The 15,899-nt window shown below is 41.0% G+C and overlaps 1 protein-coding gene across 3 annotated transcripts in view; it reads right to left on the bottom strand.

The window, feature by feature from the left end:
- nlrx1 (NLR family member X1) overlaps positions 1–15,899 on the bottom strand; it is a 34,607-nt gene that overhangs the window by 12,730 nt on the left and 5,978 nt on the right. For 2 of the 3 annotated variants that reach the window (XM_037268393.1, XM_037268394.1), the window contains 7 exons: positions 14,188–14,419; positions 8,582–9,749; positions 6,903–7,086; positions 6,410–6,505; positions 4,472–4,558; positions 2,726–2,977; positions 1,283–1,493 (listed from right to left, as the gene is read on the bottom strand). In XM_037268393.1, coding sequence (XP_037124288.1) covers positions 1,283–1,493; positions 2,726–2,977; positions 4,472–4,558; positions 6,410–6,505; positions 6,903–7,086; positions 8,582–9,749; positions 14,188–14,419 — 2,230 coding nt within the window. The remainder of the gene's footprint in view (positions 1–1,282; positions 1,494–2,725; positions 2,978–4,471; positions 4,559–6,409; positions 6,506–6,902; positions 7,087–8,581; positions 9,750–14,187; positions 14,420–15,899) is intronic. The other variant, XM_037268395.1, reaches the window with a different exon arrangement.

Genomic DNA, 15,899 nt, shown 5'->3' with positions numbered 1-15,899 from the left:
AAAATCTTACCTGCCAAGGGATTACACATGGAACTCAAAATCAGCATTTTTACACGCAAACCTTCATTAATATGCACGCTATCTTTATAATCAAATACTCATTCAAAAATACATATGCTTTGCGTTTTAATAGTAGGTAAGATGAAAAAGTGTAGCCACCCCTGCCTGTTAATTATATGTCACGTAACAACTTGAGTTGTGTTGACTGGAAATGCTGTAAAACTGACACTGCACTCTGCTGCATCTATTCCAGGAATGACTTATTGCCATATGGGTATTTTTATCAGTGGGTTTTGTAGGCCAACCCAACCACCGGTCCATGGACCGGTACCGGTCCGTGGGTCACTTGGTACCGGGCTGCCAAGCCGCACAGAAGAAAAAAACATTTTTTTTTTATCGATGATCAATTAATTAATGGTCAAGACGCTCGTCCTGGTCACGTGACATGTTTCCCCAGTCGAGCCCGCAAAGCTAGCAAAAATAAGAATTTATTTTGAAAAATATAAATAAATTGGCGATTCTCTCCCAATTACATCCGTCGGTTCAGGTCAAGACGCTCGTCTCGGTCACGTGACATGTCACCCCAGTCGAGCCCGCGAAGCAAGCAAAAATGAGCAAGAAACAGAGATGTTTGGAAAGCTTCTTTGGAAAGGGTAAAAAGCCCAATGAGAAGACGGAAGAAGAAGAGGCTACGACTTCTAAGAAAAGGAAAGCTGCATTTGAAATGTATTTTCTGGAGTCCTACTTAAAATATGGATTTATCGCCACAGGTGACTGACGCGCCAAGCCCACTCTGCATAATATGTGGCGACAGGCTAGCTGACGAGGCAATGAAGCCTTCAAAACTGCTTTGGCACATGGAGACCAAGCATCCTGCATTAAAAGACAAACCTTAACCACTTCGGGTGTCATTGTCTCCGATTACGCCTAGATGGGACCGGCTCGTTTCTGAGAAACAAGCTCAGTGTTCCCACTAATTCAACGTAATGGTGAGTTTTATTTTTGTCGTTTATACTTGTTTTTATGCCACTTGTATCATTCTATTTCATCGTATTTATAATAAATGTATTATTTATTTATATAAAGGCCGGTCCGCGAAAATATTTGACACGTAACCGGTCCGTGGAGCAAAAAAGGTTGGGAACCACTGTTGTTGGCGACAGCAGGAATTGGATGTGGAATGGGGATTGGAAAACGTAAAGGCTCACAATGGGGCACAGCCGATGTCAAAAGTTGTACAATTACAATTAATTACGACTCTGCAGGAGGAGAAGGAGTTTACCTTAAGCTGCTGCATCACTCGGTCCCTGTCCCAGGAAGACGCATTCTCACGAATCACACTGAGAATGGGGTGCCAGTCCTCTGACAGGTCAGAACCCTCAGTGACAGCGGCCAGAACTCTGACTCGTCGCCCACTGCCGTTCAGGCTCTTGGGAATACCTCGGACATACAGGGACTGCTTGCCAACATCACTCAGAGGGTTTAGGTACAAACTAAACAGACAAGTTTGAACAAAAAAAAAAAAAAGTAAGTGTTACTTATTTTGGGAAAGAAAGATGACTCAACCTTATTTTTTACCTTCCCTGACCAATGCAATGTGTGAATTTACTTATTTAGTATAAAATCTAAAAACAGTTGGGTCAAAAATAAACCAATATGGGTCAACAATGGACCGTACCAACTTTTAGGGGTATTTATCTAGCCCAAAAAAATGGCTTTAAATGAATAACTCATATTTCCCGCAAAAAATAAATTGAGTTGTTTTGTACAAAACTCAAAATGTTTTTGTATAAAATAAATCAATAAAGAAATTGTAGTGTTTTGTGGGTTATTCATTTGACCTGACTTTTCAGATTAAATGAATGAAGTTTCTTTTTGCCCCATGTTGGGTTATTTTTGACCTGGTTGTTTTTTAGGATGTTACAAAAACAGTTCAGGGTTTACAATAAAAAATGCTGCACCCTTAAAACAGCTGGGTTAAAAATTGGACTGAGCCAGAAAGTTCAGTCAATTTGAACCCAATTTGTTGGGTTGTTTGGGACAAAAAATGTGTTGTTATGGGCAAAACAAATTGACTGAACATCCTGGGTCAGCCCAATTTTTAAACCAAATTGGGTTGTTCTTAACCCAGCATTTTTAAAGGTGTGTTAAAAACAACCCAAATTTGGGTTAAGAATTGGACTGACTCAGGAAATTGGGTTAATTAGAAAGTTGGGTCAAGTTGGGTCCATTTGAAAGTTGCCCAACTTTCTGGGTTGTTTTGCACAAAAAAAACTTTTTGTACAAAACAAAGCAACAAATTGAGTATTTTTTTTTCTTTTGCAAGACAAACCCAAAGTTGAGTCAAATTGACCCAACTTCTTGGCTTGGTCTAATTTTCAACCCAGCAATTGTAAAAGTGTACTTTCATAAAAAGAGAATAAATAAAACTGTCCAAAATACAGACATTTTCCCAAATTATTGCAAATATGAGCAGTGTGATGCTATATAATGATAATGGTACAGTATAGCCTTAACATGTTGGGTTAAAAATTGGACCGACCCACGAAGCTGGGTCATTTTGATCCAACAAATTATTATTATTTTTTTTTTTCAAAGACAAATCAAAGTTGGCTCAAATTGACCCAGTAGCTTTCCAATTTTTCACCTAGAGATTTTAAGGGTGTATGTTACTATTGTTTGAATTAACAGTGGAATGATACACCACTGTCAGACAGTCGCTTACTGCACAGTGTGAATGCTGGGATGTTCCCTGCACACATCCACAAGGGCCAGAGCTGCATTGTCACCGATGTTGTTGTAGGCAACATTGAGCTCCTGGAGTCCAGAGTGCTGCTGAAGTCTTTCAGCCAGCTCGATGGCCCCTTGGTCCCCTAGCCCGGTGTGCATCAGGGATAGATTCCTCAGGGACTGGTTCTCTGGAAGGGCCTCCAGAAGAAGGCAGGCTCCAGAGTCTAGCAGTGGGTTATCACACAGTCTGTAAAGTGCAGACAGGGAGACATTTATGCTATTTAATTCATGGTCATGGGGACAAATAAGACTGATGTCAAAGTGGCAGATTGTGGCCCAGTGTGATCTTGAATATAAAACCAATTTTACATCTGTCAAAACTCAATACTGTACCATAGAAATAACCAGCACTGGATCCAAGAGTTAACATAATCGGAAGCTAACTTCCTTATTGATTACTTCATTTACTTTATCCACCAATCCATTTTCTGTACCACTTGTTCTCATCACACTTACCACTGACAAGCATTGCACACATAGTATGCATATAAAAATGGTACAAATAGCACTATGTAGTAGAGAAAACAGTCCACCATAATAAGGCCATATTCAGAAACACAAACAGGCAGAAAAATGGAAACATGCTGTCTATGCTGCTGAAAAACTCAGTCTTCTAATGAACTGGCTTGTAGTTATTGCTATGTCAGTACTCACTAACCGTGATCTTCTAAAGCAGGGGTCTCCAAACTTTTTGCAAGGAGGGCCAGATTTATTAACGTGAAGGGGCCCGGGGGCCAATAATTTTTTTCGCTTCTCTTCTCGGGGGGGGGGGGGGGGGTGCTAATGGGACGTCAAACGCTGCGCGTTCGCTTCTCTTCTCTCGCTAATGGGACGTCAAACGCTGCGCGTTCGCCTCTCTTCTCTCGCTAATGGGACGTCAAACGCTGCGCGTTCGCTTCTCTTCTCGGGGGGGGGTGGGGGGGGGCTAATGGGACGTCAAATGCTTTGTGTGGCGGGCTCCATCTAGTGTGGAAACGGAGAAGTGCAACAGAGTTGAGCTCAAGCTTCTTGTGCGGGCCATATTCAATTATGTTTTCAGAATTTGCTGCGCAGTTGGCCCGCGGGCCGTAGTTTGGAGACCCCTGTTCTAAAGGTTTATCTCTTGACGCAAGTGTCCTGAGTGTTGTTAGTCACCTATATGTTGAACAGAGGGTGTGTTTTACCGAAGTCAAATTCCTTGTTTGGCACGCTCAAACATGGCGAATAAAAACTCTTGAATCTCGAAGTTGCTACAGCAATTTTCTTGGACGTGTGACGCTAATATTAAACCCATAAGAGACAGACCATGCACAGAGCCAGCTCTGCACAATATGTGGCAAGTGGCGCTTAATTTGGTGTTTTGGTGAGTTAGTATATATTTTCATCAACTTTATATTTGTTCAGTGGTGTCTGTTGCATGACTAAGTCATAGTCACCATATTAACGTGCTATTACCCTTATTTTGGTTTTAGAGATGCTAGCAATGGTACATAAAAACACACAGTGGAATTATGTTTGTTGAACATATAAAATATGCACATATGTACACAAATATAATATTTGCAAACATTAATATAAAATGTAACCAAAAATGTGTTTGGATGCAGTTTTCCTTGATAAAATATATAGAGAGAGATATTTCCCTTTGACCACCGCAGGTACACTTTAAGGAACAAAAAAATGTGTTCAAACGTTGTCTTACTGTAGCACTCTAACACAACTTTTGGAGTCCAGTAGCAGATCTCGCAGGAAGATGCAGGAGTCTGGGCCAAGGCTATTAAACTGCAGACTGAGGACAACAGAGACAGGCAGTGGCAAAAAAAATCTCAACACAGCATATCCATGCTGAGTGGTTTGCGAGGGTCATCACAAGTCAAATAGTAACCCAGATAGTGCTCATGTTCTGGATTGTTATTTTTCCAAAAATTTAAACAGCCAAGCTGTTATACTACAAACACAGCCCAGAGAGCCATGTCAACAATGGATTGGTCTGTCTTTACTTAAGTCCTCAGCAGCGCTATGTCCATTGTCACAAGTTTCTAGCTCTTAAGCACCATGTAACAGTGTACAGCGAACAGTGTAACAGTAAATGTGAGGGCCTCCATTCGTATTCATAAGTACTTGATGAAGTACTTAATGTTAACTTGATGTTAACGGTGAAAGAGCGACCAATGTTACTATCAAAATGTACCGTAATTTTCGGACTATAAGTCGCGTTTTTTTTCATAGTTTGGGTGGGGGGGGCGACTTATAATGAGCGACTTGTACGTGTTTTTGTTCAAAAATTTTCCCAAAAAAAAAAAAAAAGTGAAACCGCGATGTAGCAAGGGATTACTGTAATTTGAATTTCAAGTGACGTCAGCAGCGCGGCGGTTGTTTACATAAAGGACAAAGATTGATCACGGGATGACGAAGATGACGAAGGGCCCCACGTACTACCGGCATCATTAGCGGCTTTGTTTCTAAGTGACACGGCGGACGAAGAGTTTGAAGGATTTAAGGATTTGGAGTGACACACAAGGTTTGAAAAACTATTCTGGCTTTTACCCACGCCCGGTCCTACTCTCCAGCTCTCTTTCACCTCCGTGGATTGAAGTCGGGGGCCGGCGCTCGACCGGGTGGCTGTCCAGGGACGGTGGATGGGGCTCGGACATGGCTTTTACGCACGCCCGGTCCTATTCTATGGAGCTCTCTTCCACTTCCGTGGCTGGAAGTCCACGCCGCCACACGCCTGGAAGTTTGTTTTGTTAAATAAAGAGCCGTTTACCAAACCCACGTCTTTCCTTGAACTTTGTTAACACTACAATATAGTTATATAGTAGATCTGTGGAATAACGACGAGGCTGACGTCAGGGCGCACGCGCGGCGTTGTTGACGAAGGACGAGGAATTTGATCGATGGATTTAATGATTTAGAGTGCACAGATGGCTTGATAATACTATTGCTTGTATAATAGTTATTTGATATCTTACATTACATATCGTTATATGGGCCTGTGGAATATTTTGAAGTGCAAGCGCCGTCAGCGGCGCGCACGCATTGTTGACAAAGGACGATCGATGGATTTAATGAATTGGAGTGACACAGATGGTTTTATTAACGTGTTATTTATGTAATAGTTTTTTGAATAACTCTGAATTTTACGTCAGGGCCGTTCTCAGCTCTTCGTTTGTGTTTATGTCACGTTAGCATACCTATCGTTTAGCCTGTTGTTGCTCGTTCATGACTGTTCTTGGTGTTGGATTTTGTCGAATAAATTGCCCCCCAAAATGCGACTTATACTCCGGAGCGACTTATATATGTTTTTTTTCACATTTTTGGGCATTTTATGGCTGATGCGACTTGTACTCCGGAGCGACTTATAGTCCGAAAATTACGGTATTTAAAATTTACATTTCACGTGAATTTGAAATCATGCTTTGCCAATTGCTCTTTTAAGATCATCATCTGGGTTACTGAGCTTAACCTGACAAAACAGACCATGAACAAAAACGCTAGTTAATTGTTAGAGTGACTATGTAGAATTAAATCAATCAATCAATCAATCAATCAATCAATCAATCAATCCCAGTCATCTTAGTGCATCAAGAGCTTCACCGCAAACAACAGAAATATAGAAAAGTTCCCGAGTAGCTCTCACTTGAGGTTCCGAGTGTGTCTAAAGGCAGGGGATAGCGTGTGAAGCATGTCCCGGGTTAGGAGACAGGAGGAGAGGTCCAACTCTTCCAGTTGATAACTACAACAAGATACCAATGGTATTTCTTTTAAAACTCAGTATTCATTCCATCTGACCCTAAATGGAGAGAAATTCTTGGACTGAAACACAAATGCAAAAAAAGCCTGGAATACAGTAGTCCACTACCGTCAAAATACGTTAGCTTTGTACGAAAATAAAGGCAAATGAAGTTTTTTTTTTTTATTTCACTATGACAACTTTACAAAATTCTACACAAGTGGGGCATAAACTTGTAATGACTAATTTTCACAAGTTCAGTGATGAAAACTGTGCTTACTTAAGATGGCCGCCCAGATTATTGGTTGATGACAAACTTGTCCCAACTCAATGTTTTGAGTTGGAATAGTTGGGAAGGAAGATTTAATATCTTAAAATAAAACCACAATCTCTGGCTTACCTTGGTGGGGCGCAAGAGAGCACGGAACTCAACACAAAGCATTTGAGTGAGGTCATGCGTATGTTGTGGAGGCGAATGCTTCTAATTGAGGCCAGGACCTCTGCAGTTAGTCTGGGATTTTGAAACTCGTACAGAAGGACCAACAGATCCATCAACTCCTCTGGTGGTTGTGGCTTGTTGATTTCTAGCATTAAAAAAAAATATCAACAACAACTAAATACTAAGTCACATTCCTCAGTGCCATTGTCATAGGTAGACCAAAACTGAGACAAATATCATGTTTTCTAGTTTAGCTGGTTTGGGTTTTGTATCACGTTATTCCTCACAGTCCATCTTTTTATGAGGTCATATAGATAAGTTGCACCAAATATTATGGATAACGTTTACGGGTAATTTAACAGAAAAGTGTAAAATATTTATTCCTGGGCTGTCGTGTGAGCTGACTGAATATGACTGCAATAGGATTTTACAGATAACTAATGGAAACCTGAATTTATTACGTTTTGCATTTCATGGGGAAAAGAACACATTATTTAGAAAGCCATTCTAAACTTCAGGACTGACAACTACAGAACTGACAAGCGGTTTGAAAGATGGCTGGATGAATGGATGGATAGACATGGAATATGGACTTTAAATTACAAATTTAAATTAAAATGCTCCATTCCAAATAAATTCAGAAAAAAAATTATAACTACCATAAATTACATGACCGAATGTAATGCTCACCCTGCTCTTTCACAAAATAATGTTCCATCTGCGCTCCATTGCATTTTTAGCGCAAATGACGTCGTTTGAAAAATCCAAGTAGTTTCGGTTTCAGCCCATGCAGGCTTTTTACTATTATTGAAGGACATTTTTTAGCTAACTTGTCAGTTTATCGGAAAAAGGGTTCCCTGAGTTGCAGACAAAACCAAAGAGATGAGGAGATACGTTGAGAAATAATGAAATTATACTGTTTTAACATACACTACCGTTCATAAGATTGGGGTCACTTAGAAATATCCTTATTTTTAAAATTAAATCGCTATTTTTTTAATGAGGATAACGTTAAACTAATCTGTTGTACACTCATACACATTGTTAATGTACTAAATGACTATTACAGCTGCAAATGTCTGATTTTTAATGCAATATCTACAAAGGTGTATAAAGGTCCATTTCCAGCAACCATCCCTCCTGTGTTCTAATGATCCATTGTGTTTGCCAATTGTGTTAGAATGTCAAAGGATGATTAGAAAACTCTTGAAAACCCTTGTGCAATCATTAGTTGTCATGGAAAACATTCAATTGTCTGGGTGACCACAAACCTTTGTACGGTAGTGTATTTTATGGTATTTTTCACCAAGCATTCAATTGTTGGAACATTAACCCAAAAGGCATTTTTTCCCCTCCACAAAAACATCAATTTATCCTGAACCCATAATCCAATTTGCAAAATTTTGTTCTACTCAGTCATTTCACAGGCTGACATTTTTTGGGGGAAATCACTAGTGAATGAATTCACAGATATAGCCTTCAAAACATGATTGGTCCCAAAGGAATTTGTGCCAGCAGAAGAAAACACATTATACACACAAATATTAGGCTACTGTACTGTTTTGCACACATGACATTGCTATAAATGTATTTATCCAATGAAATTTCATCACACAAGCTAAAACTGTAGGAAACATTACCTCTTACAAGGTATTTCCGAAGAGCTCGTGTGATCTGAGCCACAGTGGCACTCTGGATGCTGCACCCAAGTTGCTGAAGGAGGACTCGGTTGCCATAATGCAAGAGTCCACCCATGAAGATGGGGTAAAGTTCAAAAGGCTGACTCTCACTCTGTTGTTTTGAAGGTGGACCATGTACTCCCAAGAGGCTTTGCTCTACCTGATCCAGAACGTCCTCATTGTAGCTATCTTCCTTGCGGAAGAGCTCAGCAGCCATTGTCCTCGCAATGTTGCCCTTGTTTCGAGTACTAATTTTGTCATAAAGCTTTGGAAAAAGCTTGAGTAAGTTGAAGACTGCAAAGATTCTGAGTGGGATGAACTTAGAAAATATATTGACAATGGCACTAACGTCTTCAGTTGCCTGACCGATGGCTACAGACACCTGTTTGGTCAGCTTCTCCAGCGCTGATTTATTCTCCCCTAGAACCACGTAAAGTGCTGCCAGGTACTCCTGCATGGCTGGAACAGCAAATACATAACGCCTCTCATCATGCTCACAGAGCTCTGTGGGTAAATGCTTGCAGCTTTCAACACAGGGAGCCAGAAAAAAGTCGAGCACATCAGTTCTGAAAACAGCCAGCTGACGTAACTCCTCATCCGTCTTGGTCTTTCCTCCGATCCACTGCTCCAGCTCCTCCTCTGAGAATGAGGTGCGTTTGTAAGTAACGCCTTCATAGGCCAGTTTGCCAACTGTGCGGACAACATACAACATCAAAGAACTTTGTAGATCCTGACTGGGTCCACTTGCCGCAGTAGCTTTGCCCAGCACCTCCCCACCAAAGTTGAGCCTGAGGAAACTTGTGTATATGCCAGTCAGCGTGCGGATGGGTGCAGTGGCGTCAGTGAAATGCAGGAAGTGCAAAGTGGCGCACGTGAGCCAGCAGTAAGAAGGCAAGAAGCAGGCTGCGGCCAGCTGGCTTTCCCTCTGGAGGTTGAGGTAAAGTAGCTCTATAAGAGCCTGAGCGTCTCGTGCCGGCACAATTTCCCCACTCTGCTGTAGGAGGCGGCTGGTGAAGTAGGCACGCTGACGGTTTGGGTCGTTGAAGCCACAAATCTGTGCATAGCGACTCACATATTTCGGAGGGATGCGATCCAAGGCAGACAGTCTGGTAGTCACTAAAACATTCGCCTGAGAAACAGAAGATCAAACATTAGAACCTTTTACAACCGCCATGGGCAATACTGCTATTGCTAGTAATAATAACTCTGATATACGCATATTACGCATTTAAAAAGAGATCCAACTTGTAATGATTGCATGATCTCTTCCTGTCACTGGACCGCCACACGCCTGGAAGTCGACGCCGGTGCTTGGGGCCGTGTCGCGGTGAACTATTTAGGTTATAGTTATTTGATATATTTTATTTCGTGTAGCAACTTGTATATGTTTTTATCGTTACAGTTCAGTAGTTGTTGGCTCGTTGAACTCTTGTTTTGTTAAATAAAGAGCAGTTTACCAAACCCACGTCATTCCTTGTACTTTGTTAACGCTACAATATAGTTATATACCGTATTTTCCGCCCTATAAGGCGCACCTAAAAACCTACATTTTTATCAAAAGTCGACAGTGCGCCTTATAGTCCGGTGCGCCTTATATATGGATCAATTGATGAATTTGTTGATCCATACTGGTTGTACACAGTGCTCTGCCAAAATGTTTCAGTACGTTTTAGTACGACTAGTAAATTACAAGGTCGCATCGCTTCCCAACATTACAGCAACTGTAGTCAGGGGGCGTCAACGAATAGCTGTTGTACCCGCGAGGCTATTTCATTTCAAAATAGGCTGCTCCGTTAATGTTTCGAGTAAATTTACGGATTGATATGGAAGGGAAACATAGGTAAGCAGTACCAATGTGTTAGATCGAACTTTAGTCAGTTCCGATCATTTTATAGGAGATCGTTTGAGAAACGCGATTGTTTACACTTTGCTGAGGCTCATGGGAGATTGCGAGCTGAGGCTCATGGGACTTTGCGGATGGCTAATGCTATAACGATAGCTGCTATACGTACCAGGTTATTTCATGTCAAAATAGGCTGCTCTGTTAATGTTTCGAGTAAATCTACGGATCGATATGGAAGGGAAACATAGGTAAGTAGTACCAATGCGTTAGATCGAACTTTAGTCAGTTCCGATCATTTTATAGGAGATCGTTTGAGAAACGCGATTGTTTACACTTTGCTGAGGCTCATGGGAGATTGCGAGCTGAGGCTCGTGGGACTTTGCGGATGGCTAATGCTATAACGATAGCTACTATACGTACCAGGCTATTTCATGTCAAAATAGGCTGCTCTGTTAATGTTTCGAGTAAATCGACGGATCGATATGGAAGGGAAACATAGGTAAGTAGTACCAATGCGTTAGATCGAACTTTAGTCAGTTCCGATCATTTTATAGGAGATCGTTTGAGAAACGCGATTGTTTACACTTTGCTGAGGCTCATGGGAGATTGCGAGCTGAGGCTCGTGGGACTTTGCGGATGGCTAATGCTATAACGATAGCTGCTATACGTACCAGGCTATTTCATGTGAAAATAGGCTGCTCTGTTAATGTTTCGAGTAAATCTACGGATCGATATGGAAGGGAAACATAGGTAAGTAGTACCAATGCGTTAGATCGAACTTTAGTCAGTTCCGATCATTTTATAGGAGATCGTTTGAGAAACGCGATTGTTTACACTTTGCTGAGGCTCATGGGAGATTGCGAGCTGAGGCTCATGGGACTTTGCGGATGGCTAATGCTATAACGATAGCTGCTATACGTAACAGGCTATTTCATGTCAAAATAGGCTGCTCTGTTAATGTTTCGAGTAAATCTACGGATCGATATGGAAGGGAAACATAGGTAAGTAGTACCAATGCGTTAGATCGAACTTTAGTCAGTTCCGATCATTTTATAGGAGATCGTTTGAGAAACGCGATTGTTTACACTTTGCTGAGGCTCATGGGAGATTGCGAGCTGAGGCTCGTGGGACTTTGCGGATGGCTAATGCTATAACGATAGCTGCTATACGTACCAGGCTATTTCATGTGAAAATAGGCTGCTCTGTTAATGTTTCGAGTAAATCTACGGATCGATATGGAAGGGAAACATAGGTAAGTAGTACCAATGCGTTAGATCGAACTTTAGTCAGTTCCGATCATTTTATAGGAGATCGTTTGAGAAACGCGATTGTTTACAGAGGGCTCGTTGGTTATTGGCTAGTGGATGCATACCGCAACCCTAGTCAACCTCAGTTTGTTGCAGTATAGATTCTATTTTATGCGCCTTATAATCCGGTGCGCCTTATATATGGACAAAGTTTTAAAATGGGCCGTTCATTGAAGGTGCGCCTTATAATCCGGTGCACCTTTTAGGGCGGAAAATACGGTACTAGATCTGTGGAATAACGACGAGGCTGACGTCAGGGCGCACGCGCGGCGTTGTTGACACAGGACGAGGAATTTGATCGATTTAATGATTTGGAGTGACACAGATGGTTTGATAATATTATTGCTTATGTAATAGTTATTTGATATATAATTTATTGTATAAATTATATATCAAATAACTATTACATAATAGTATACATTTTATACAGTGGAGCCTCGGTGGGAGCAGTAAAGCCATCCTAAAACACAAAGACGCTCCTAAAGCAATGCGACACTGAGCGACCGGCGCGCTGCGGTTGCGCGATCGGACCAAATTAAGCTCCCTGCGCACTGAGGTCCACTTAAATTTTGGAAAGTACATTAGGACTTTAAAAATATTTTCTAAATTATAGCGACCGCTCTGTCACAATAATGCGACCAGCGCGGTGCAGTTGCGCGGTCGGCGGCGCGCAACGGTTGCGCATTCGGCGGTGTGCTGCAGTTGCGCGATCGGACAAAATTAAGCTCCCTGCGCACTGATGTCCACTTAAATTTTGGAAAGTACTGCAGGACTTTAAAAATATTTTCTAAATTTCAGCGACGGCTCTGTCACAATAATGCGACCAGTGCGGTGCAGTTGCGCGATCGGCGACGCGCTACGGTTATGCGTTTGGCGGTGCGCTGCAGTTGCGCGATTGGACAAAAATGCGCAAATGAAAAAATGCTTAAAAAAGGCGGGTTTTTTTGGCTTGGAACGGATTAATTTTTTTCCCATTATTTGTAATGGGAAAATATGATGCGGAATTCGAACGATTCACTTCTCGAACAGCCTTCTGGAACGGATTGTGTTCGAAAACCGAGGCTCCACTGTATATCGTTATATGGGCCTGTGGAATATTTTGAAGTGCAAGCGCCGTCGGCGTATGGCATTGTTGACATAAAGGACGATTGATGGATTTAATGATTTGGAGTGACACAGATGGTTTGATAATATTATTGCTTATATAATAGTTATTTGATACATAATTTTTATATCGTTATATGGGCCTGTGGAATATTTTGAAGTGCAACTGCCGTCAGCGGCGCGCACCCAGCCGGCATTGTTTACATAAAGGACGATCGATGGATTTGATGAATTGGAGTGACACAGATGGTTTTATAAACGTGTTATTTATGTAATAGTTATTTGAATAACTCTGAATGTTACGTCAGGCCCGTTCTTAGCTCTTCGTTTGTGTTTATGTCACGTTAGCATACATATCGTTTAGCCTGTTTTTGCTCGTTCATGTCTGTTCTTGGTGTTGGATTTTGTCGAATAAATTTCCCCCAAAATGCGACTTATACTCCAGAGCGACATATGTTTTTTTTCACGTTATTGTATATTATATGGCAAATGCGACCTATATTCCGGAGCGACTTTTAGTCCAAAAAATACGGTACTTATATTTAAATAATTTATTGAAATGATTCTTGATAACACCATTACTTCTAGCAATTATCATAAACATTTAGTTTTACTTCAAATACTGTTCAAAAACACAAGCCTTTACGCACATTGTAAGTTTAACTCAAATGCACACTTTTTAGAGTAAACACTTGCTGACTGCATATTTTCTGATGGTGCATTTTCACCTGAGACTCTTTGCATGACATGACATAGAAATTTAATGCAATGCGAATTCGAACTGGGAAATGAGAAATATGCGTTTAACGCGATGCAAGTTGGTCAGACAGGGAAAAAAATCTCCTTTTCACTCAAATTTAAACTTGAGTCACAAATTTACTTGACGCTGTACCATGTGACATTGTGTCCCAAGCGTTAATGATATACTGAATCACACAAAAATTCCTGGAGATGTTGAGCAGAACAATGGGCAATAAAATTCCTGTCGCTTTTTGTGAATGTACAGAAAAATTAGCAGGCCTAGAGAAGGGTGAGCCAGGAAGATGGTGTATCTGGCAAATATTTTCATGTTACTTGTTCACAGCTGTGTGTGGTGTGAATGAAGCAAATTCAAGTTTGGCATGTATAGTAGTCCCGTGATAAAACTCGCATTAGTAACATGAGGCGAAGGTTTGCTTACAGGCAACAAACAATTTAGTCACATTTAATCACTCAATGTGAATTAGTCTTTACATTTGAAAATAGAAACAAAATTCCACAGAAGCTGAAGGTCAAAATTTTAGTTAATTTAAGTTTCATCTTGGCTGTTTTACCTCAGGGAGAAGGTACTTGCGGAGAAGGTTGACCACCACTGCACCAGCGGGCAGCGGCTCATTTGGGTCACTGCAAAGCTCTGTGGATCCAATTCGGAAGTCAAGTTTCATCTTTTCCATTCCGTTGAATAAGAAGAGAACATCTTTAGCCTGGTTTCCCTCGCCACTAAGTAGAGGGTTTTTTTTCAAGTGGAGGTACTTCCTACTGACCAGGTCTCTCAAAGATGCAACCCTGTTCATAATAAATCACAGATAACAAAATCAAACGACTTGCTTGGCACAGTAGCTTCAACCGAGCAATTCAGGTTCAATTCCCAATTCCCTTGTCGTGTTGACGTGCCCTTCAAACAAAATACGGAACCAGCTATTCCTGATACTGTGTAATTAGTGTGTCAATAGGCAGTAAACTTTCCATACATGTCAACAACTGCAATCATCATTACCATATTGGCCCGAATATAAGACAATGTTTTTTGCATTGAAATAAGACTGATAAAGTGGGGGTCGTCTTACATTCGGGGTCTAGACATTATACCCATTCACTTGTGCGCAGCGGTAAGTTAAAGGTTGCTGGTATCGACTGAGTATGTTGCTGTGATCGTGTGCGTCTGACACAAAGTGAGTATATATGTACATTTCATTGTTACTACTGTTCACTGTTGTGCCGTTTGTCCGATCGCGGTTTGCTTCGTGTGCATGCCGTTTGATTAACAGTTGCGCTCCTTTAAGTTTGCCTCGTCAGAAGTTGCGCGTTGACTTACGTATATATATATATATATACATACATACACACACACATACATACATACGTGTATATATATATATATATATATATATGTGTGCGTGCGTGCGTGCGTGCATGTATATGTATACACACTAGGGGTGTAAATCGCGGGTTTTGTCACGATACGATATCATATCGATACAAAGAACCGCGATACGATATTTGCCGATATCTTAAACCCTGCTGTGATTCATTCACGATACATCACGATATAGTGCTCTACGATCGATACATATATATATTTTTTTTTAAATAAAAAATATAGAACAATATCCTGATTTATAACAATTCATACGCAAAATCAACAAGGTACTGCAAACTCTTTATTTAGGAAATTACAAGAGTATTGTAGTATACAAAGTGCTTATTTTATCACTGAACTTTGATGTCGTGTTTTTTCTTTAAATGTGCGGCGAGATTTGTGGTCCCTGAATATTTGATCACCGCATGGCAGGATTTACAAACTGCACGTGTCTTGTCCGTTGACTCGTTGAGTCATCTTTTCTTTGGAATCCAAAGTGCTTCCAAAGAATGACTTGAAGCCTAAAGGGGAGGGAATTTCCTCGTCTTTTTGGACACTAGCCATAGCACCAGCCCAGGAGCCGCGTAGTAGTTGTCGACTCCCCTTTCACGTGCCTGCTCTGCTCACAACACAACACGCCGCTCACTGCTCCCGGAAAGAGGAAGCAAGCAACAATGAACTGGATTTCAAAATAAAGTCGCGTCTAATGTCCGAGGTCAAACACGGCGATATAAATCGATGTTTACGTTTAGCATCGATGCCAATAAATCGTAGAGCCTTATATCGATTAATCGATGTGTATCGATGAATCGTTACACCCCTAATACACACACACTCAAACACACACCTATACACTTATTATAAACACTATTCATATATAGTGTATACATACAGTGCATTGCGAAA

Source organism: Syngnathus acus, chromosome 13 (genome assembly GCF_901709675.1).
Source record: "Syngnathus acus chromosome 13, fSynAcu1.2, whole genome shotgun sequence".
Classification (NCBI taxonomy): Eukaryota; Metazoa; Chordata; class Actinopteri; order Syngnathiformes; family Syngnathidae; genus Syngnathus; species Syngnathus acus.
This window is presented reverse-complemented; position numbering and strand designations above follow the sequence as displayed.